The sequence below is a fragment of the Lissotriton vulgaris genome, unplaced genomic scaffold (assembly GCF_964263255.1).
Source record: "Lissotriton vulgaris unplaced genomic scaffold, aLisVul1.2 SCAFFOLD_2810, whole genome shotgun sequence".
Classification (NCBI taxonomy): Eukaryota; Metazoa; Chordata; class Amphibia; order Caudata; family Salamandridae; genus Lissotriton; species Lissotriton vulgaris.
In genome coordinates, this window is record NW_028241152.1 from 26,128 (window position 1) to 51,058 (window position 24,931).

At 44.9% G+C, this 24,931-nt stretch overlaps 1 protein-coding gene across 2 annotated transcripts in view; it reads right to left on the reverse strand.

The window, feature by feature from the left end:
* Positions 1 to 5,264: 5,264 nt before the first annotated feature.
* The window catches only part of LOC147672099 (uncharacterized), a 110,287-nt gene continuing 90,620 nt past the window's right edge, over positions 5,265 to 24,931 (reverse strand). For both annotated transcript variants that reach the window (XM_086948035.1, XM_086948034.1), the window contains exon 2: positions 5,265 to 8,103. In XM_086948035.1, the coding sequence (XP_086804161.1) occupies positions 5,717 to 7,399 (1,683 nt within the window). In that variant the 5' untranslated portion in view covers positions 7,400 to 8,103 and the 3' untranslated portion in view covers positions 5,265 to 5,716. The remainder of the gene's footprint in view (positions 8,104 to 24,931) is intronic.

Sequence of the window (24,931 nt, forward strand, 5' to 3'; positions counted from 1 at the left end):
TCTTTTGTTTTTACTGCATCGGATATGGCCCTATAGGCAACCCTGCAGGATTTATCGTACCACTGATCTTCCTACCTTATTGGTCTACACTGCTTTTTAGTAACTTTTTTTTACAAAAAAGGATTTCAATCTATTAAAAAATTCATCATGGATCACAGTTATTTCAGATATCGGAGTGTCCATAGTGTATTTACTTCTTAGTTCACTAATGGCCTGAGTTGTTAAGTCCCTCATGGCTGTTATACTTTCCTCATTAGATGCACAATTTGACCATCTGATGCGTCTGTTGTCATTTGAGAGAGTTATTTGAACATTTTCTCTCAATTCGTTTCCTTTCGATAGGTCAAACAATTTAAAAGTCAAAATTAATGGGTCATGGTCACTTTCAACCTTTAGCTCAATCCACATATCATCAACACTAGCCCAGTTCTCTTTATTAATCAAAATATAATCAATGCGACTATGTGAAGTGCCATTAGTAAAAGTAGGGGCACCATGTTTATCCGAGCCCGTTCTTCCATTAGTGGCCCGTAACCCATACTCTACACATAAAACTTTTAATTGTAGTGCAGCCTCGGACCACTTTTTGATAGGTATAAAGGAAAGTCTCCTATAGTCCTCTTCTATCGTGAGGTCTACATCTTGATTATCAAGTGGTTAAAAACAACAATTAAAATCACCGCCAACAATAACATTAGCGTTCAAACAATATTGTTTTAAAAGAGAGTCTAGCTGGTCAACCGCCTCAGTAGGTTTGCCACCCGGTAATCCCCTCGAGTAAATATTAAAGATAAAAAGATCCTTGCAATGGGGTCGCTGTAATTTGACCAACAATATATCAGGACTGTTAGTGGCCAATTGAAAAACTGAATATTCACTGTTCTGTTTGACCCATGTCACCAGGCCACCTTTGGGCCTTCCCCTTAAACTCGGTATAGCTGAGACATAGAAATGCATATAACCTTGAATGGGTTCTGGATCTAGCTGCCAAGTTTCCTGGAAAAGGATTATATCCTTTAGGTCCAGGAAAGTTAACCAATCCTGTGATGGAATTTTACTCTTTAAACCTGCAACATTCCATGACATTAAAATAAATCGGGCATGCACATTGTCGTTGTTGAGTTTTATACTTCTGGATTGGGGAAGATAATATTCATTTGTGTTGTTCCCACTTACAGTCAGATTTAGGGATAAATTTACATTTTGGTCACTATCAACAATGTGGTCAAGTTGGCCAATCGGGTGATGATCATTTCTTATAGCACCCAGGTCGGCCTGTATGTTACTAGCATTTATCAATGTATCGGCAGTCTCAACGTTTGTCTGTACTTTCGAGTCTCCCACCGCTTGTTCACCAGAGGGAGGGGGAAAGCAGAATTACAATTACCCAGTCAATCGCAATCATTTAGCCCTGATAGAGCTTCATATCTATTTCCTAGGACCATACTCCATTCGTTAGATGGAACCTTTATTCCTCTGTTGTTTCTCACAATATTCCACACAGGTCCCGGGGTCTTAGGAAATGTTACATTTTGTTGTTCCTCATAGAAAAATTTAAGGGTGAGGGGGACAACAGTCCCAGATCTTCTTTGTGGGGGGAAGATATGGTTTAAGACATTGGGTAAAACAGCCGGATGAAAAAAAGTCACTATGACACAGTCTCCTTTAAACCTTTTCGGTCGATTCCCGATTCAAGCGACCCTTTTCACTGACTTAATTTTGCATGCAAGCTGTTGCTTGCCTCCTGGTGCCATCTGCATGTTTCCCGTTAACCAGTGCAGTGCCTTACTGGACAAGGATGCTGGCGATTCCGTTTGTCCATCCGTTGGTGGAGGAACGTTAGCCAGCACTAATACCACTGGAGAAGCTTCTTCAATGAATTGGAGGGGGTCCGTTTCCTGGCATGTTACTGGCGGGATGTTTATTATTGCTGGTACACCGTCAGTAGCCACGGACTGGTTTGTAGAGATTAATGGATTTTGGGCGGCACAAACAGGGAGCGTCAGCCCACTCCCCTTTTGTATGGAGCTCCTCACATTATTCTCAGATGAATGTCCCGGCTTTGTCACCAGAGTTGTTAGCTTGTCAACCCCATCCACAGCCTTAGACTGAAGACCACTCATTCTTTTTACCTCGGCATTTAATTTGTCGATCTTAGCAACTAGAGGTTTGATTATGGTTTTAATTTTAGAGTCTATAATGTCAGCTATCTTCTGGAGCAGATCATCATCTCTGAAGCTTTTATCATGATCATGGTCATCTCCATCTTCGGGGGTTTTGACCTTGTTTTTCCCTGTAGGAGTTGCTCTTTTTTTCCTATTTCCCGAGCGTAGACCTGTCCGTTTTTGCTGGGCTTTTCTACGTGTTCTTGCAGGTCGAATTTCCTGTTCGGGAGTTGAAGGGTTGTCAGATTTGTGTGCCTTAATCTCGTGATCAGAGTCAATATTATTTTCTGGATCTGATAGCACTATATTTACTACATCGTCCAACATAAGACTGTTTTGGTCAGCATGATTTTGGCTTGAGTGAACCGTAGTGCCTATCAGATCAGTAGGGACATCAAGTGCTGTGGAAGCTGACTCTGGGGACTTTGGGTTGGGCTTAATAGCTGTAAGTTGGGAGACTGACTTAGACCCAATGACTGTCTCCTTTCGTTGTTAATTTTGGCAACCACCTGGACCATATAATTGTATATGGTTTTTGTGTTATCTTGGGGCGGTTTTTTTTACATGTTTTTTGGCATGTTAAATACTGCGTAGTGACTCGCCCCGATTAGCAAGAAGAATAGCTAGCATGGTCTCCTACATTACCGGTATATAAATGGCCCAACAGGGTCGCAGACAGTATCAGATTACATATTGGCTTAGGCAGAGATAAGGATACCAAGGCACTGGTACTAGAACATACAAGTCGTACGCGGAGAGCGAGATACTCCACTTAACATTCACCCAGGGAGGAAGGTATTAATAGTAAAATATATTAACCTTCCTAGTGAGACAAAGGGAGTGGCCCAGTCCAGTCACGGACTGTCTAAGACTGTCCCGCCCTTGTCCCGGGCACTTCCCGCGCGCGACTCGCGAAGCGAGAGGGGGGCATCTCCTTTTCAGCGCCTCCTGGCGCTCCCCACGCGTCACGGGCGCATCGCCCCTGGTGCTGTTGGGGGCTGGAGTCCAATGGTGGTTAGCGGCGCTCCTAGACCACCCACAACACTGCTGTTCACCTCACGGCTCTGCCCGATGGCTCTGCGTGCTCATCTCGTCGCGGTAAGGCTCTGTCACTTTCAGCTTTGCTCCACTGGGAATCACGCACTACTTCACGCTGTTTTCCTTGGCTCGGTACACTGGCTCTCTCGGGTACCTGAAGTCCTGGGTCCACAGGTGCTGTCGCGCACTGTCTCTCTGGTGGTTTTACCCCCGTCTCCTGGCACCTGGCTCCCCGTTTTCCTGGCTCCCAGTGGGCTACAAAGCCTTGCTCCCTCCGCTCACCACCGTGTCTTCTCTATTGCGGTAGCGAGTGTCGTGCGGGAGTGGCGTTGGCGTCACGCTGCCCCAACTCCTGGGGCCCACTAGTGCCCACTGGGCGGCTGTTCTGGCTCCCCTGCCCCGTGGCTGCCGCAGGGCGTGGATCTCCTGCCCGTCCAACCCCTGCCCCTTCCGCTGCTGCTTCTTCTTCTGGGCTTCTTAGTCCGCCCTGCCAAAGCCAGTCCGTCTGATCCGCAAAGCACAGCGGCACCTGGCACCGAGCCTATTGGGGGCACAGAGGAGGCGGTAGACCGGTAGACCAAGGGAATGATGGGGGTAAGCGGAGCTCACGCAAAGCACAGACACCCCTCAGTGTTCCTGCTCCTCAGGCGCTGGCTTTGCGCTGTCTCCCGTTGTAACTCCGCCCCAAACAAACCATGGTTGCAGCCCCTCAGTGCCTTCCAGGCTGCCTCAAAGTTTTTCCAACTTTCTCCCAGGCTTTCCACTGCCCCAGCTGCCTGCCTCCAGCCGTCTGGATCGCCTCGCAGCGGCTCCCGCCGCTACCGGGCCACTCCCGTTTTTTTTGCCGGCGCAGCTGCTAAGCAAACTGTGGGCTCAGGCGGCCTCCTGCGCTCGCACCCCTCGTGCTCCGCACCTCACTACAGGGGGGGGGGCAGGGTACAGGCAGGGTACAGCAGGCAGAAGTTCAGCTGGGAGAGGCGGAGGAGCCGAGGACGTCCTCTCACTCGTGCTTCTCGTGCTCGTGCTTCCAACGGTCTGTGATCTGCACACTCTGCGCTCAACTGCCTCCGCAAACGCTCACTTTAGGAGCAATACCAAAAAGTCTGTTGGGCAACCGTGTGAAAAATGGCAGCAACTCAGCAAACTTTAGGTGGTTTTAGAGGAGCTCCTGTTGCTCCTCTAAAGACACAGGGATGGCCAGGTTGGTGGAGATCGCTAAATATGGTAGACGGTAGTCCAACGGGGTACTGGAAGTTGTTACACCTGTTACTCTGGCAGACTGTGGACCCCTGTCAAACTATAAATGAGCGGGACAGTCTTCAAATGCAACTCAAAATAGAAAAATTACTAAAGAAAGATGGGCTGGATTCAGGGCACTCTATCAAAAATGGCTTTAAACCAGCCAAACCAACGGCCCACCCATCAGCCCTGTTAAGAGTTGGACAGATTGTCAGCCTTTAATCGGAAATCCCATTGGGTCTGTCAATGGAAAACTTCTTCCGAAGAAGAAAGGGCTCGAAGAAAACCCATCAGACATTATTAGATAAAGCAGCGCTATATAAGAACCTTAAAACAAAGACAATTTTGTATTTGACAAATTCATGTTTAAATCCCTGTTGTATTTTATGGATTATTAACAAGAGGACTGCCAAGATACAGACATATTTTAGCTTTCCTAAATAAATCAGGTATTGATTGGGTAAACACGACTGAATAAGTTCCCAAAACAGGAGTGAATCCCAGATCTCAGCATCACTGGTAGCACTTCTCTCTTCATTAACAAAGAAGGAGAGGTAGAACCATCTCAAGCAAAGAACCGCTTCTCACTCTAAGAGAAGGCACACTGGGGAGAATCGTCTCCTCTGATACAACCTGCGCCAGAATCCCAGCTGAAAGCAGTCATGCTGTCGAGATTTGACCCCTCTATTGCCAAATAAACTAGGCTTCTTGCTGACATAACAAATTATCTTTATAGTTTAGGGAATAAATCACATTTAAATGCACTCAGCAGTCAAATACCATGAATTAAAAAAAATGTGTTGTTTTATTACGTATCTAAAAACAAATCAATGTGTACATTTCATAGCATCGCGACTGCTCTTGCTGTATCATAATTTAGTTCATGTTAACTTTGAAGTAAATTGAGTTTGATGCTGGACACACCTCAGTGGTGTGGTTTTTAAAGTCTCTTGGATGTCCATACATTGGTGGTGTTTGGATATGTATCATTAATACAGATTTATAAAGTACTGGGTTTCAAATTTATTATGCCACTAATGGCCGTACAAACCCCTTGTTCCTAAATATAAATTCTCCAGTTTAGAACGTGTTGCTATTAACGTGAAAGTAAAGTGAGTTTGACCCTGGAGCAAACCCCTGTAGTGTGTTATGTATAAGGATGGATGCGTTGTCTTGTTGCTGTTCCTCACTGGCTGGGTGGTGATGGTTTTTTCCCTGTGTGTGTTCGCTGGTGGCTCCTGAGGGTTGATAACCGACAGAAGCTCTTCACACATTCAGTGCAATGGTACGGGTTTTCCCGTGTGTGTTCGCTGATGTCTCTGTAGGTTTGATAACCGACTAAAGCTCTTCATACATTCACTGCACTGGAATGGTTTTTCCCCTGTGTGTGTTCGCTGATGTGACTGGAGATGTGATAACCGACTGAAGCTCTTCACACATTCACTGCATTTGAATGGCTTTTCCCCTGTGTGTGTTCGCTGATGTCTCCTGAGAGTGGAGAAATGACTAAAACTACTTCCACATTCATTGCAATGGTATGGTTTTTCCCCAGTATGTGTTCGCTGATGTGACTGGAGTTGTGATAACAGACTGAAGCTCTTCACACATTCACTGCATTTGAATGGCTTTTCCCCTGTGTGTGTTCGCTGATGTCTCCTGAGAGTGGAGAAATGACTAAAACTACTTCCACATTCACTGCATTTGAATGGCTTTTCCCCTGTGTGTGTTCGCTGATGTCTTCTGAGAGTGGAGAAATGACTAAAACTACTTCCACATTCATTGCAATGGTATGGTTTTTCCCCAGTATGTGTTCGCTGATGTGACTGGAGATGTGATATCAGACTGAAGCTCTTCACACATTCACTGCACTTGAATGGCTTTTCCCCTGTGTGTGCTCGCTGATGAATCTGGAGTTTAGAGGAAACACTAAAACTACTTCCACATTCACTGCATTTGAATGGCTTTTCCCCTGTGTGTGTTCGCTGATGAATCTTGAGTTTAGAGGAAACACTAAAACTACTTCCACATTTAGTGCAATGGTACGGTTTTTCCCCTGTGTGTATTCGCTGATGTCTCTGTAGGTTTGATAAATTACTAAAACTCTTCATACATTCACTGCACTGGAATGGTTTTTCCCCAGTGTGTGTCCGAATATGTTTTTGTAGCTCTGATGACCCACTAAAGCTCTTTACACATTCACTGCAATGGTATGGTTTTTCTCCAGTATGTGCTCGCTGATGTGATTGGAAATGTGATAACCGACTAAAGCTCTTTACAGATTCACTGCACTTGAATGGTTTTTCCCTTGTGTGTGTTCGCTGATGACTCCTGAGAGTTGAGAAATCACTAAAACTACTTCCACATTCATTGCAATGGTATGGTTTTCCCCCAGTATGTGTTCGCTGATGTGACTGGAGATGTGATAACAGACTGAAGCTCTTCACACATTCACTGCACTTGAATGGTTTTTCCCCTGTGTGTGTTCGCTGATGAGTCCCGAGAGTTGAGGAATCACTCAAACTAGTTCCAAATTCATTGCAATAGTATGCTTTTTCCCCTGTGTGTGTTTGTTTATGTACTTGGAGGTCTAATAACTGACTGAATTTCTTCACACATTCAGTGCAATGGTACGGTTTTTCTCCAGTATGTGTTCGCTGATGTCTTTGGAGTTGTGATAACTGACTGAAGTTCTTCCCACATTCATTGCAATGGGATGATTTTTCCCCTGTGTGGGTTCGCTGATGATCTTTTAGGAGTGTTAACTGACTAAAGTTCTTCATACATTCATTGCAATCACAGGTTGCTTCTCCTGTGTGTGTTTGCTTATGGTTCTTTAGTAACAATGACAAACTAAAGCTCTTGCTGCATGTGTATGATTTTTCTTTCTTGGTTGGTGTCTCTGGGTCCGGTTTAAATTTGTCTGCATCCCATGACTGCGTTTCCTGAGGGGATAACATGGTTGATAAAGCACTTGTGTTATTCTCACATTCCCGGTATGTGTGTGGTATTTTGGATGGTTGATTTCAGATTTCACAATGAAATACAAGACTCATCAACTAGATATATTATCATTTTGGCAAGTAAAGCTTCTTTGGAGGTGGGTATGTCTTTAGATTGCATAATAGTTTTGTGCGCTATGGGTAAAGATTAGTCTTCCTTCTGGTCGATGCAAATTGGGACAGTCTGTTGTAGATCAAAGACCCTCTCTTTCCATTACCCTTCAGTTGTCTGCCATTGTATTTTTCTCTTGCTCATGTGGTTTGGACAGAAAGAGTTTACAATACACCTAGCACGCTGGATGGTGGTCTGCCATCATTACAGGAAGCAGAGCAATGCTGTATCCACCTCATACCAAACGCATGATCAAAGCTGGTGGTGGAGGCCTGTTTATACAGGAGGCGGTTTGTCAGTGTTGTTGCCTTAATTTTCTAGAGGTCATTCTTTATCCTGTTGCGTAGATGTGCACAGCTCAGACTCTTAGATCCACTGAATTGCTCTGACTGCTTCTTCCAGGATCTAAAAGGTTATGTTCGGGGTCCTCAGTCTTGGACTGTGCAGATCTTTCCCAGAATATTGGAGCTCATTTTTTCTAACCGCTTTTTTCAGATTTGCACGATTACGGTCATTATTCACGCTCATTTGTGCATTCAAGTCTGGTTTCCTATTGGATGTAAAGAGATTTAAAATTATTAAATGAAAATGTAAGAGAATGTGAATACACATTATTTAACCAGTTGTAAAAGATATCTCTTCTTTACCATTTATGAAAGTTACCAAGAGATATTTCACCATACACAGATATTTAACTAAATCTTCCATTGAACAGGTCACTCAAACTTACTTCAGAAAAGGAGGTGATTTTTCAGTGTTCACAGAGTAACTTAGTACAGAAAGACTACACATGGAGTGCCCACTCGCTAGAGGTACAGCGTTAGGAAGATGCAACATGGCCAAGATTTTATTTAAACAAGAAGGGATTGTGGAAAAAGAGATGGATCAGGATGTGCTGCTGTCACTTCAGTTTCGGGAAGTGTATAACAGCAGCAACCCTTTCGAGAACTAAATGACAAAGAAAACTCTTCAGGAAGTATATAATAAAGGTAACGCTCCAGGAAGTATATAAGAAATGTAGCTCCGTTCCCACTCTTCTTGACAATACTTTCCTGTTCACACTGGAGCAGCTGAAGTTCCAACTCCTGCCTTTACTTTTCTGTTTGTTAAGTTATCTTTGCCACTTTCCTGGGGTTGGTTCAATCATCTGTGCGAAGATTGCAGCATTGATTATAGAGATTCCATCACAGCCAGTAATATACCTGCGATATCTCTGCTGCCAATACGGGTCTGCTTTTTGTCTTTTCTACCTTACAAGTGTATCTGACTTAATGTCTTCTGTGTGGTGCCAGCATGCTACTCTGTGGGGGGATGGGCCATTGGCAGAGTGGGACAACATGTCCGTTGCTTGAGGGGGAGTGCAGCATTTACACCTTTGGGCATTTCTTACATTCAGCTTCACCTTACTCCCTGGTAATCACCTTCCATACACCTTTATGTCTGTGTACTCCCTCAACAGGGTTCATTGACAGTTAAAGCAGGGAAGTGACTGGATGCACACAGCAGACATCAGGTGAAAGTCTGATAGTCGAGAGGCCATGTTTGGCATTTCAAGGATCACAAGTGTCATTAAAGAACCTCCCCTGGGGCATATACATGGAGGAAGGGCACAGGTCGCTACTTATGAGGTACCAACAGAGCAGGCAAACGTAGGTAAATGCTCCATTTTGGGTCTGTTTCAGGCCTTTACTGGGTATTGGTGTGCACTGTATCTTATTACTGTGGCTCATAAGGGCACTTGCTGCAAGGGTGTTACCAATTTGACCCTTTACAAGAGTGCAGCAGAGCCTTAGAAAGCACAACACCTGAAGGCTGCCTGCCTGAAGGGAAGGTGAGGGTCCAGGTGTCAGGCAATATCAGCAAAGGACATAAAAGGATTCTAAAAATCACCCTGCTTCTCAGGCGTACCCACAACAGATCCAAGGTGCACTTGCTATCAGTCCACCCTCTCAAACTCAGATTCCGTTTCCGGTGCCTCTGGGACTACAGCTGCTTCTAGGCCCCCTTCCTGTCATTATGGTTTTCTTTGATACAACATTGGTTGCAGACTTTAAGATTGATTTGGAGTTTGGCAGAATGGTTATTGCATCACAAATGTGACAGATATCCCAGTCCATCTTACTACAATTGTCACAGGATATAATGCACTACTAATAGAGTGGACGTGATACCTGTCACGCATTTGATGGAGTAACCTGTCCGCCAAAATCTAAATGAGACCCTTGGTGTACATTGTGTCCAATGTCTTCTAAGTGTGACCGCAAGCACAGACCACCACCTGACTCCCCTCCCCGCATCAGCTAGTCATTGGTAGCACAATTTAGATGCCAATATCTTAGAGCAGAACCAAACTAAGTGCAGAATTCAGCTCTGAAGCTGTATGTAATGAAATGTATCTACAATTCTCTGAACTGACCAAAACGTGCAGACTCCTCTCTAAACAGGTTGCCCAAAGGGAGGTGATGCCCACCTCCATGGGCCTAACCTACACCATACCGCAGTCCAGCGACCGAGCCCTAATCCGCAACATTCATCGCCAGTGGAGAAAAGGCAAGTTTGAAAGGGCCTTCAAAGTTGTCTTTTTTTTTTTTTTTTTTTTTTAAAACCTTTATTGTGCACAAAAACAGAACAAATACGGGCCCACAACCATCCGGCCGGCCACGAAATCTCGTGTAGCACTAGTGCGTGCAATACGGTGACAAGGTAATACAACATATCAAGAGGTACTATGCAGGAAGCAGACTGGAAGGTGCCGCAATACCTTGACACAGGAGCAATGCAGGTTAATTTTAAATTTTTGTGCAACCATTAAGATCAGGTCATGTTACTCCGTACTTATACAAATGAGAAAGAAGAAACGAGGTCCATGTAGGTGGGACTCGACAAGATACACCCTTACGATCAGTACAATTCGCAACATGCAGGTCCCAACCAGAGGATGGCCACAAATTATTCACACCACGAGAAAATAGGCGCAACATCCCATCTACAACCGCGCTACCACCCATCCCCCAGTATGCCTAACACGGGCCAAAAGAGGAAGAAGAAATTATAAAAGAGCAAAAAAAGGCGCCATAGAAAAAAACACAAACTAAAATTTACCCCCCCACCCTACACACATGCAGAGGCTACGGCCTACCCCCCCCAGCAGAGTGTTTGTCTCCCCATAAACCCGAAATACAGCAAGAGAAGAGAAAAAATGAGAAAGAAACAAGAAAAGGAAAAAGGAAAAGGAAGAAAGAATACAGTTCACATAAGACCGGAGGAGGGCCAGTCAAGTATATCCAACACTATTAGCATATATTACTCTTGCCGCCCTTACCCCGACCCCAAAGACCAGTACAATACCAATGTTCAATATCCCCGGCAGTCCGTCAGCAGCCCAGCAATACAAGAGAGACAGTCCTGATTCAGGAGGGGACACCCTCAACCCTGTCCCCTACGGTGCGGTGTAACGACACAATCCAGCTGCACGATAGACATCTTGGAAGGAGGGACTGAACAAAGGGACCACAGCTGAATGAGAGGACGGCCACCAAAGTCCATCCAAGACGGAACCATGTGGTCCACAATCATAGAAGAAGATCCATAGCGCGACAGTGGTCCACCAAAGGCAGCTAGTCCACACGGTAATGGCCGCTTCAGGATGAGAAACGGAGGTCCGCCAGTAGTCCACGAAGAAGTCACCAGGCGTGGTGTCCCGCGGCGTCTCCCAAGCCAGATCATCACCCCAGAAAGTTTGTGTCCCTTTGAGGGTGCTTCTGCCAGTACCTCAGCAATGACGGGGTCTCGAGACCTCAGCGGTTCAATGGCGACCGGGGCGAATGAACCATAGGAATCAGCTACAGGGTGTGGCGCAGTGTCCCGCTCACGGTCAGACTGGGGGGTAGCAAGCAGAGTAGCCTCCAGCCGAGCCCCCAATTCACAAGCAGCAGTACACATGGCAGACCTGAGGTCATCTAGGGCGCTCAATATGTCACCAAGTTGCAATGGCGCCTCAAAGGACAAGGACGCAGCTCCTTCCTGCACTAGGGTATGGCAGACGAGGGGCTGTCCCGTTATCCGATCGTCATCACCCTCAGCAATCCTTCGAGCACCCTGCCGAGTCGAGGCACGATGGAAACAGTCTGGGAGCACAAGGGCAGTGTTTTCCATCCCGGCGCAGTTGTGAAGTGGCTCGGGCAGACGCCCGCGTCCGCACCGGCAGCCCTGGGTCCACGCTTGTAGGAGCCGATGGCAGGCAAGAAGATGGCGCTCGCAGCGGCGCTAGGGGAAACAATGTTGCATAGGAGCCGTCCCGGGGCTGGAGAGTGGATACAATGTGTCTCCGGTTGCGGCGGTGCCCAGAATCTAGAAGCAGCGGAGCCAAATGCAGCGATTTAGTTGCAGCCGACGGAGTACAGCAGCCGGCTCTGTCCAACCTGTAATGGCCGCCGTCTTTGTGTGCAGGGCCGGTCGCTTCCGCGGAACAAAGACTCGGGCTGAGCTGATCGGCGTCTGGAGAAGGTGAGGGCGTTCCGGGGCTTCTACTGCCGGGATCGAGGAAAAAAGCACATCGGCATGACCGGGTTCGCCTCCCGGTTCCGCTGGTGTAGCGCAGTGCTAGGATAGAAAGCAGGATGATGCGGAAACCGGGAGAGTGGCAAAAGGGTCAGCGGAGCCGAGGAGTCAGGCGGCCATCGTGGTTGCGAGCCCTAAATGAAGATCCAAAGTTGTCTTTTCAACTCCCACAGCTGTCAAGGTCAAAGTGAAAGTCATAGTACCACTTGTCAGATATTCTCTTGGATCCATCACTACCATCAAATGAGTTACCAGAACAGACTCTTTCCAATATGAACTATGAACACTTTGGGGACAGACGCACCTGTAGGGCTTCCCCTCCGGACTTTGCGAACTTTGCAGATAGGAGCGCCCATAGAGCTCCCCACCCTGGATTTGACATCGAATCTATGTCACCTTACAGGAACAGGTCAAGTTTCAGCAAAGGACACCAGGTAAAGTGGTCCAGACTGTGTCTCAGGATCTTACCCATTCAACCTACAACTTCACTACACACAATGATTACATAGCGCTCTATTACACAATACCTGGTATCAACCGATGATCTAAGTGGGAAGCAAAGCATCTACCCAACTCCTGTTCTGTTTGCTAATTGATACCCCATGCAAAAGGTTCATCATTGTGCCTCATACACTTATACCGATGATGAATAAAAGCCAAACTCCAGCCTAACACCACAGCACCACAGAAAGTCACAGTGAACCTAACCAAGTACAATATCATACCCAAAGTCCTTTACATCCTGACACAGCAGGATGAGAACCAGTCCCCGTTAAACAAACTAAAAAAAGGAGCAGAAATGGTATTGGAACACAGGGCCTAAAACAGAGCATTAACATGTCAACAATGGCACCAACCTGTTGACCAAGGCAAGCCCTTAGTATAACTGGAGCAGTATTTATGAACAACAAGTAGTACCCCAATGTTCAGTTAACCTGCAGAGCCATCAATTTGGGGAACAAAAGTGGGGGCTGGTTGAATGACACTCTACTGACCCAATGCCAAGACACCTGGAACTCAGAGGCAGGAAGATATACATGATTTGAGGGTAATGGGCAGCTCATAGTGGTCAGGAGAATATCAGTGTATTCCTTGTGTTTTCGGGGGAAGGGGATGATACCCATAGGGGTAAAAGGCAATATGCCAGAGTACAACCTGTAATAAGGATATGTAGGGGGTACCTTGATGGACTACTACTGGCCATGCGGCAACCACACCTACACCCTGCTCATCCCAGGCTGGTGTGGGACCCAGTCACTGGTCACACTCTACATGCCTACATTGGTCATACCCAGAACTTCAGTCTTTCTGCACTTCATCACCTCATCAGCAAAGGCACCATGCTTCTACACAAATATGCAAAACAAAGTCAGCTGAGTCCTTTGGTTTGGACAGATTCAAGGACATTGCTGAAGAGTTCTGGCTCTTCACCAATCCACAAATAGGTATAGGTTCAATCCCCTTTTCACCAGCAAACCAAGACCAACACTCGGTGGCTGCAGATCATCAGGTGGGAACTGCTGAAAATGATGAACACCACTGAAAATGGCCAAAACGCAAAGATAAAATGCATGCCTTCTGCCTCATTGGGATGTAGAACCAGTATGTGTTGGACTTAATACCACAACGGAAGGGGGTGTATGCGCCAAGATAGGTACAGTGTGCTGTACCTTCATCCCCATGAAAGACCTTGACAATGGCACACTGTCAATCGCCTTCCAAACACTGTACAACCTACAGCAGGTCATTATTAAGGAAGGAGGTGCCCCAAACATAGAATGGTTCACAGGTTTGTTTACCTGGGTAGCAAGGTGGATCGCAGGCCTACGTAAGGACTTGTTACCAGTGGTTGTAATCTTGCTCTTGCTGTGACGTACCCTGCAACTAATATGGGGCTGCGTGAAGAAGGCTACCCTGAGGGGGAATACACCGGATTAGGACACCCAATGCCAAGGGAAACACTCACACCACAAGCTAGAAACAGGAACCGCTTATGCACAAGGCACAGATACAAACAGCCAGGGTAGTAGTTGATAACTCAATTAGGGGGGTGGGGGATGTTAGATTCAGGTTTCATTTATAGAAAGGACCCGCTCTTGTCCAGCACACCACAGAACAACTGTTGCCTGCGCTACCTAAATTCACCATATAACACTTGTTACGGTTCCAGAGTGACCCTTTATCAGATCAACATAGCACAGCTGTCCTCTGTTCATCCCGAGCACTTCATGTGATGGAGACACCAGATATGGAACAAGTCTCAACACACCTGGAAGACTGCAGAAGTAAATCACATATGGCCCCAGGATGTAATACCTAAAGAAACAAATCAGATGCACACACTCAAATCCAACAAAATACACAGCAGAGAGCCTGCATTCTGGCCAAGTAACGATAGCAGAGCAGCCGTTAAGTTGCATTCATCACATAAAGCCCAAACAATTCCCAACAAAGCGTTAGCCTAGATAACACACACAGCCACCTGGACCACCTCAGAATGTGACTTTCAGTTAGTATTTAGGGTCCCTCCTATCAGAGTGGGATAAATTATCTAATCACAATATTTATGGCCAACTGGACTAGTACTTCCTGCCCAAAGTGGGACAAGTTTCACTTTATTGCACCCGCTGTACAGTATAAAGCATGCCACGTACCTAATGCAAAGTGAATTTCAGCACGCAACGGTAAGAGATGTGGCTGCTATTCCTGGCCATTATTGTTTAATTAAACATAACCTGTTCCTGATTGCTAAGCTTTGCGGTTTCCACATTATCCGTAGTTAAGGAACATCTATTTTTCCTTTCTGATGACATGGATTTACAAGATTTCTTGTTGGGTCCTAGGTCACCACATACTAAAATATTTCGATACGCCACTTACAATAAACTGTGGAAGCTGCTGAACACTTAAGACAAATTGACAGGATTCATTTGTAAAATGCATTGGCTGATGTGGACAATGGCATGACTGCATTGTCAACTCACATTTATTCTTTGAAAAATATTGTATAATATGCATTTGATGTTATATTTAATGACACATCTCTCTTACAGCATAGGTAAAGTCAACTGAGAACGATTATGTAATTGAGTGGAAATTGTAGGTTTTAAAATCAAACAGTGTGCCTTGGAAATATCTAAACGCAACAGAATTGTTTTTGCCTTATAATTTAACATGCACACAAATACTGAAGTCAAAAAAAGATGTACGATAACCTGTTCTACACAGGTTAGCTTTGTGATACATCACAGTCAGGTAAGCAGGATAGGGTATCCCAAGGTATCTGGCAAAGGGTACTTCCGATAAGCTCTCAAAAGTATAGGTACTGTTAGGTAGGAGTAGAATTATATATTCATATAACAGCATAGTAATTTTATAATGGTTGAACCTATTGCACAGATTCAGCTGGTAAAGCAGAACTGTGTGTTAGGATGACAGGACGTCAGAGTGTAGGGACGGAGTCTCTCTACAACGTCAGTACCTGTTGGCCCAATCCTGCTAGCTCACAGTGCCTCATCTGAACTCCTAATCTCCCCCAGAGTAACAGGGGATTTTGGCAACCTCAAACACGACCCTCTATCCCCAAGGGCACTGTGGAAATGGATCCTCCCCTTTTGTTACTCACTCGCTCACTCATGCATGCCCATAGTGAACATTAGAAAAACACAAAGAAAGTTTACAATACATTTATTAAAACTATTGTAGTCTTTTATGAAGCAAATGTGCTGCGATCATTAGGTAGATGCAACTAAACAAATTAATTATAATAAGTACCAGACTGTATCGGACAAACATCCCAACCATGGCAAATTATATATCTGTCTAGTTCTACCCTTATTTTGTGAGCACAGGGATATATTTGCGATCTCTGGGATTGGTCTAAGACCCCAGACATGGCGTATGTAGTTAGGTGGTCCGCATCATGAGTGTAAACTTAGTTTAGGCAGGGTTGCATGTCAGACACTGCTGTCGTTCCAGAACAGTCCCCTCTGCCGAAATTCTCCTCTCTGCCTCCGTGGGGACTGAACACCATTTATAGGATAAAACTATTGTGCAGGAGATGCAGTTGTGTGACCGTGTTATGTCTAAATAATAGGTGATATTACTAAATGAGCAGAGAAAACAGTACACCATGTTTTATGTATTCTAGATGACTTTGTACAAAATATGTAGACGAAACCCTACGAAGAGTCCCTGAATAACAAACAAGATTTACAGCATATTCTCAAAATAATATCGCAAACACAAATGTGCTATATGTGGCTATGAAGAGCAAGCAGGGGCAGCCTAAAAATGACTAAAACGCAAAACTAAGGGAGTGCCAAAGTGGTTCCAAAAAGGAAAACACCTCGAACTGTTTATCTTTTTCACCATTCTTGTAATGCTGGTTACACTGATTTGTTTTTTTTTTTTACTAATAATTGCAGCACACTCTTTTCATCCAATATTACAATTGTTTCAATAAATGTTTGAAAAGCCAATTTGTATCTTTCTTGTGTCTACCTTGGGCATGCAAAAGTAAACAACAAAAGGATAGATCTGTTTTTACGTAAACAAGTGGTCATGTTTGTGGTTGCTGATAGCATGATATGATATGATAGGAGACATATTGCGTGCAGCTACTCCAGGGACGATGCACCGTCTCATTACATTTCAATTGCACTTTTGCTAGTGAATGAAAGACTGCGGTAAGACAGGTTTAGACATGAGAGCTCTCCAAATCTGTTCCCTTAATCCAGGAGAAGAGCAACTGTGTGTCATCTGTGTGGGAGATCACTTTTGCTCCTAATTTTACTGCTAGCTGGATCAGCGGGGTGAGATAAATATTAAAAAGGGTGGGGCTCAACGCGAATCCCTGAGGGACTGCTGTATCCACCTTTTGAGGACTAGCAGAGCAGGGGAGAATTCAGATTGTATTGTGTCTGTTTTCTAAGAAGGATTTTTACCAGCTCCAGGAACCCTATCACTCCTATCTCCTGAAGACGATGTAAGAGAACTGCATTCAGGACTGTGTCAAAAGTGGCCCACAGATCCAAAAATATTAGTGCAGCTATACTTCTGGTGTCCAGGGTACCCCTAATAAAAATAGATACCTCTACTAGAGCCGTTTCTGTGCTGTACTGGGCCCTGAAGCTTGATTGACTCAGGTGGAGAAGCCCATTAATCTCCACATATTTCTACAGTTGTCCATTTACCTGCTTCTATAGTATCTTGGAAAAAGCCGCCAGCAGGGAAATGGGCCTGTAAATAGATGGGGGTGACAGGATCTGCTATTGTTTTTTTTAAAGGGGAATAATCATTGCCTGTGCCCAGACTCTGGGAACCGTGGCTGTTCCTAGAGATGAATTAAGAATTTTTTTGACCAATGGATTAATGATGTCAGCCCCTGCAGCTGGCAGTTTAAGGGGGCATTGGTCAATCAGGGAGTCTGACTTAGGTTTTAAGAGCCGTAAGAGATCCCTTCGAAGAGATGGCTTTGAAGGAGCTCAGTTTGGGGTTGCCTACAGATAACTTCATATTTGGAGTTACTACATCAGTAGACAGTATTCTGTCAGATTCCTGAGTGCTTCCTTGTGTTCCCTTAGTCCCAATTTCTGACAGAGAGGAATAATACAACGCCTCCTTTGGGACAAGTAGATTGGGAAGAAGAAGATAATGTGCTCAATGGTTTCTTTTTGATCCCCACAGGCCGGGCAAAGCAACTCCTTTGCACATGGTACACACTCCCACTTTGCAGTAAAGGCCCGGACAGGTAAAGTTCCATACCAAGTAGACATGCCTGGAGGAGGCTCTATTTCGTCGAGTCACAATATACAGATAACCCTAGAGTCAGCGATGCAGAAATGTCATTATGTTTCTTCAATGGCTTACAGGCAAAAAAAATATCCACATTAAAATTATCTGTCTTACTCATCAGGTCTTTTACAGAGTGCAAAGGCAGCCCAACCTTGCAAATCAAAACATACATTTGTTAGTAACATTTAAAAATCTAGTCATCATTGTGTAGATTTACACGATTATTGTCATTATTCAGAATCATTTGTGCATTCAAGGCTGGTTTCCTGTTGGATATAAAGAGATTTATCACTAAATAGAAATGTAAATACACCATATTTTACTATTTGTTAAAGACATCTCTTCTTTATCATTTTTTTAAAGTAACCAAGAGATGTTTCCCCATACACAGATATTTAACTAAATGTTCTATTGAACATGCCGCATCTTAATTCGGAAAAGGAGGTGATAACTTAGTACAGAAAGGGCACTCACGGAGCACCCATTCACTAGAGGTAGAGCTTTAGGAAGACACATATGGTCAAGATGTCATTTAAACAAGAATACCAGCAGCCTAATGGAAGATATCAAGAAGACATTGTGGAAAAAGAGATGATCAGGAGATGCTGCTGGAAATGCAGTTTTACAAAGTGTATAACAACTGTAACTCTTCAGGAAGTACATGACAAAGGAAACTCTTCAAGATGTATGTCATAAAGCTAACACTTTTTTTTCTTCCTTTTTTCATGTCACCAATGTATTTGTCATGTATATAGCGCACTGTTCACTTCACTATTCACTCTATGTCACTCTCTCCCCACGGTCACTCATTGTATTTAATTTGTATTTGTGACAGCCAGCGGTATTCAATACCCTTTACAATATATGATTGAATCTATTTCTCTTGTTGGTGTGTTCATTTCTTTGTATGTGCTATAAATACTCTTTGGTTTGTTAAAGTAAATATATTACAATTTGCACCTGAGCATGAGGAGATCCTCTCTAGTGCCAGTTTGCACAGGCTGCCTATCCAGTGGGGATGACCTCGAGTGCCCATTGCCCGAGATGAGGTAGAAATTAATGTCACGTCTACCATGGCCAATGAGGGGTTGAGCGAGAAGCAAGGTGCAATGATGTGATTGACCCTGGTTAAGTGCCATGACCAGAAGCCTTCTCATGGATACATCTACGGTTGCTTGGACAAACAGATCAAGCTTGATGTTTTTGTCATTAGATTAGGCTGAGATTGTCTTTGTGACAGAATCTCTGCAAATGTCAAAAATCTTGAAGTACGAGTTCTGCAGAAACCTTGCGCTCACTAGTCCTGAGTCTGACTGGGGTATACTTTGGCTGTTGGTAAAGAGTCTGGTATCACAGGAGCCTGGATGTGTATTTCACGTAGTATTCTAGACATCAAGTAAACAACCAGAGAGGATGCAACAAGTTCCCATCTGAAGAAGGTGACCTTCACAAGGACCGAGTACATTGTGGAAATGAAGAAAATAAAAGTGTTTGACCCAATTAGAACTTCATTTAGTTTATGAACATCTGAGGGGGGAGAGATTGAATCATTCAGCACTGGGTATCCTCAAAATATTGGGAAGCATTAAAGTGAAATAGCTGACCTATGTCTTTTCATGTTAACGACAAAGTGATTTATCAGGAGCCAGCAGTCCTAAAGTAAAATGCAGAGGAAAGATTGGAAAAGGCTTCTCTTGACTTTGATAATATAGAGATATAGGTCTGTGTAACAGAAAGAATGGACATCAGAACGAATCTAGACTTGAGATTATCATTGACTCCAGCACTTTCAACCCTCATGGAGACCTGCACTTTCATCTAGAGGACCGTAAGGATTCCAATTCAAATACCCTCCTCAAATGCCTTGAGAACCTCGACCTTACTCAGCACATCACCAGACCCACCCACACAGCTGAACACTTCCTGGACCCTAACTTCTCCACACTAAACAGCATCAATCTACAAATCAACGCCTATCACCTGAAGTGGCAACACCCTTTTAAGTTTCAAGCTCACCACCCTGAATCACAGGAGAACCACCACCTCTGGACAGGCGGTCGTTGCTGGAAGAACATCTCAGAGAAGGACTGGGCTTCTGCCCTCAACGCACGTCACCTCAAGCATACCAGTAACCTTGAATGAAACACCACCTGCACCAAGAACCAGGCCCCCCTCAAGAATACCAGCAACCTAACGGAAGACATCAAGAACTTCAATGAATGGATCCCCACCTGCACCAACACCCTGGACCACCTCAAGCATAACAGCAACTAACGGAAGACATCAAGAACTTCAATAACTGGATCACCACCTGCACCGACAACCTGGCCCCCTTCAAGCACAGCAGCAGCAACCTAAATGAAGACATCAAGAACTTCAATGAATGGATCACCACCTGCACCGACACCCTAGCCTCCCTCATGCATACCAGCAGCATAATGGAAGACTTCAAGAACTTCAATGAATGGATCACCACCTGCACCGACACCCTAGCCCCCTTCAAGCACAGTAGCAATCTAACGAAGACTTCAAGAACTTCAATGAATGGATCACCACCTGCACCGACACCCTAGTCCCCTTCAAGCACACCAGCAGCCTAATGGAAGACATCAAGAACTTCAATGAATGGATCACCACCTGCACCGACACCCTAGCCCCCTTCAAGCATACCAGCAGCAGCCTAAATGAAGACATCAAGAACTTCAATGAATGGATCACCACTTGCACCGACACCCTAGCCCCCTTCAAGCACAACAGCAACTTAACGAAGACTTAAAGAACTTCAATGAATGGATCACCACCTGCACCGACACCCTAGTCCCCCTCATGCATACCAGCAGCCTAATGGAAGACATCAAAAACTTCAATGAATGGCAAAGACTCCACAAGGACTACAGCAGATCCTAAATGATTTTACTAAGTTTTGCAGTGACCGTGGTTTGGATCTGAATGAGAGTAAAACCAAATACATGATCTTTAGAAAGGGAAAGTCAAAATTATACTTAAGACAGGTGTATCTGGGGAATAAGTTAGAAAGAGTTGAGGCTTTTGATTATGTGGGTATACGCCTCTCATCTACCCAAAAATGGGAACCTCATATAGAAAAGGCTAAGATGCAGCTTATTCATCAAACTGCAAATCTGAGTAAGATACATAGTAAAACGGAGACCAGGCAGCTAGCAGCCGCCCTTGAGATATATAATGCAAACATTTTGGGGGTGTTCTCTATGGGGCAGAATTGTGGGGCACTGGCTCAATTACTTCTCTATCCTCAATAGAACATCGTTTTATAAGGTTTCTGTTGGGCCTACCTGTAAATACTTCCTTAGTACCATTATACCTTCATCTAGCTCACAGACAGTTAGCATTTAAAATCAGCTATAAATTACTGATGTTTTGGTATAGATTGTGGACGATTTATATTCTTATAGGGAGCTCATCTAGAGCTCCTAAAATTTCCAAAAACCACTTCTATACCCTGGTTCAAGTCCCTAAGAACTATATTGGAAAGGCTTGATTTGATGAGCTTTTGGACAGACCCTGGGAGCATGGTATCTATATCAAAGACCAGATTGAAAGCATTGTTCTGGGACAATATGGGGAAGCACTCGTACCAAACAAGAGAGAATAGCCTCACTGCTAATGTTTTATGTTTTAAAAAAGCTCCATGTTTTGAGGCGACTCTGGATGAGGTAACTCCCTCCTTGGCTCGGAAACTTCTTAAGCAATTTCGTTAGAAAACGTTACCCATAAGAAGATTCTGTAGCAAATGGGGTAAGGATGGACCCACAGATGACGTATGTCCTGCCTGTAAATTAAATGCAGAAACAATTGTACACCTGCTGTTTTTTTGCCCAACCTACAAAGGCCTGAGGAGAAAATGGGTAGTCCCTCTATGTAGGGTTATTGGCCCTGCCCACTATTTAGAGGTCTTTAGAAACCTGAGTACTGATACCAGTAGGGTTGTGGTGTTTGGTTTATCGAGATATGGTTTTCTCTTTGGTTGATAAGAACCAAACTTTTATAATGATCAAATTAGTGAGCCTTTGCACAATTGTGTATTTTATTGACGATAGACAATGATCCTTTGGGCGAACATGTTCATGTCAAGTTTGTAATGTTTCTCCCATTGGCTATTGTGGTATTTTATATGGAATGAGGAACTACTCCTCTTGTTGTATGTACTATGTTTACTGTACTTTGTCTATTGTACTTTTATGATCTTACGATCGAAATAAAGTTTCAAGAGAATTTCAATGAATGGATCACTAACTACACCAACACCCTGGTCCCCCTTAAGCGAACTAGCAGCCTAACGGAAGACATCAAGAACTTCAATGAATGGATCACCACCTGCACCCTCTCAAGCATAGCAACAACAACAAAATTAAGATCACAAAAGCAAGCCAGCTGGAACACAGAAGAACTCAGGGTGGTGATGCAGCACTATAAGCAACTCTAAAGCAAGTTGAGAAGGAGCAAAGACACTGCAGACAACAACGTCTTCAAATCTGCCCTGACATATGTCCACCAGCATGTCTGAAATGTCAAGTGAACAGCCAATACCAACCGCATCGAAGCCAGCAACACCAGCACCAAATAAATCTTCTCCATAATCTGAGAATTTACAGAGCTGTAGCCACCAGCAGCAACAACCCCCTTACAAAACCCATTGCAACAATCTCTAACTTCTGTTAGAGGAAGATCATCCACATACGGAAACTTCAACCAGACTCCAGCAACCTCGCAGCCAGTCTTCCAATCTCAGCTGAAGAATGGACCGTGACCATGTAGAACACCATCACCACAAAAGAGACTGCAGCAACCATGAAGACCATCCCCTGTGGGGCCCCATGAGACCCATGCCCCCACCACACTTTCAACAAAGGTCCAACCACCATCAGTGAAGTCCTCACTCCCATCCTGTATGACTCCATCAATGCGGACCTCTTCCCAGAAGCCTAGAAGCAGGCAGCTGCCATAATGTCCCTCCCCACATGTAAGTCAGCTGGCCTTGAAGGGTTTCCAAGCGAGTTCTATAAGGCATATATAGAAGAACTGGCCGCTAGATTATCGGATGTCTTTGCAGAAGCGTACGAGACTGGGAGACTGCCCCCTTCTCTTAAGGAAGCCCTTATTGTTACGTTGCTGAAACCTGATATGGTGGCAAACAGGTGCGAATCATATAGACCTCTCTCCCTTAATAATATAGATGCCAAAATTTGAGCAAAAATGATTGCCAATAGGCTACAGCCTTTGGTACCCAAATTAATCCCCCGGACCAGTTAGGGTTAGTCCCCAAGAGATCAACGACACACAACCTGCGTACTATCTTTGCAGCGTTGCACTACTTTGAGATGGATTTTTAAGCCGTGGCTGTGATGCTAGATGCAGCACAGGCATTCAATCCCGGCGGTGGGAGTCTATGCTTACTCTTTTACTTAGAATGGGTATGACACAGTTTTTCCTTAAATGGGTCAAATTATTATATAATGAGCCAGAAGCCCGAGTGCGACTGAATGGCTGGGTCTCAAATGCATTCTCAATTAGGAGAGGCACAAGGCAGGGATGCCCTTTGTTGCCGATTATATTTTCATTTGCATTCGAGCCCTTAGCTTGTAAAAGGAGTCAAAAACATGCTCATGCAGCATTGTGATTCCCGCAGAGACCTCTTGTGGTCTCACTCTATGCAGATGATATGTTGCTATATGAACGTGAACCTGCCGAAAATCTCCTGGCACTATTGAGGGAATATGTGAAATTTGAGAGATATTCCACAATAGGGATAAGTCAACAGTCTTTCCGCTGACGGCGGAAACCAAAGATGTCGAGCTGGATTTTCCCCTGTCGTGGTCCACTGACCCGGTGAAATATTTAGGGATATGGCTGCATAGAAATCCTGAATCGGTACTCTCAATGGATTATGGCCGAGTCATGACCCGAATCACTGAGCAAACACCACGATGGGTTAAGCTGCCTCTTTCGCTGGCGGACAGGATCGCGGTCACAAAAATGACAATATTGCCCAAACTCCTCTATTTGTTTGTGAATATCCACACCAGGCTCAATATTGCACTATTCAATATGCTTCAGACGGCTCTACTGACCCTTGTGTGGGGCGGTAAGAAACCAAGATGCAGCTGGGACTTGCTTTCACAGCCATTCGATCGGGGAGGATTTGAAGCGCCTGCCATGCGACTATACTATCTATGTGCCCAGGCGCAATTTGTCCATTATTGGTACTTCCCACAGCGGTTCCTGCTACATGTTGCCATCAAAAGACACACAATTGATGGACGGAATGCAGAACAAATCAAAACATTCCCCCCCCAGTCAAGAGATCTGGGTGAAAACCCAAAACCGGTCCTAGGATGCTTGTTTCTAGTCCCGAAAGGACCTGGCTTGGCAGTTCGGGCTGGACTGTTCCCATGAGGCACAGGGTCAGGACCGATTTGCATATGGCTGAGTTCAAACCGGAATGGCATGGTGAGCAAAAAAACGACTAGGCCCCCCTCAAACATACCAGCAGCCTAATGGAAGACATCAAGAACTTCAATGAATGGATCACCACCTGCACCAACACCCTGGACCCCTTCAAGCATACCAGCAACCTAACGGAAGACATCAAGAACTTCAATAAATGGGACACCACCTGCACCAACAACCTGGGCCCCCCTCAAGCATACCAGCAACCTAACGGAAGATATCAAGAACTTCAATGACGGGATCACCACCTACACCGACACCCTAACCCCCATCAAGCATACCTGCAACCTAAACGAAGACATCAAGAAGTTCAATGAATGGATCACCACCTGCACCAACACCCTGGACCACCTCAAGCATACCAGCAACCTAAACGAAGACATCAAGAACTTCAATGAAGGAGGAGGAGCTTGGAGTTCGAGCAATATGGCCGCGTAGGCACTTGGCTCCTCCGAGCTTCGTCTGCCGGCCTACCATCCTGTCGCCTATCCTGTCCCCCGAGCCCAGGGACCGTTGCCGGAAGTTGCGCAGACCGT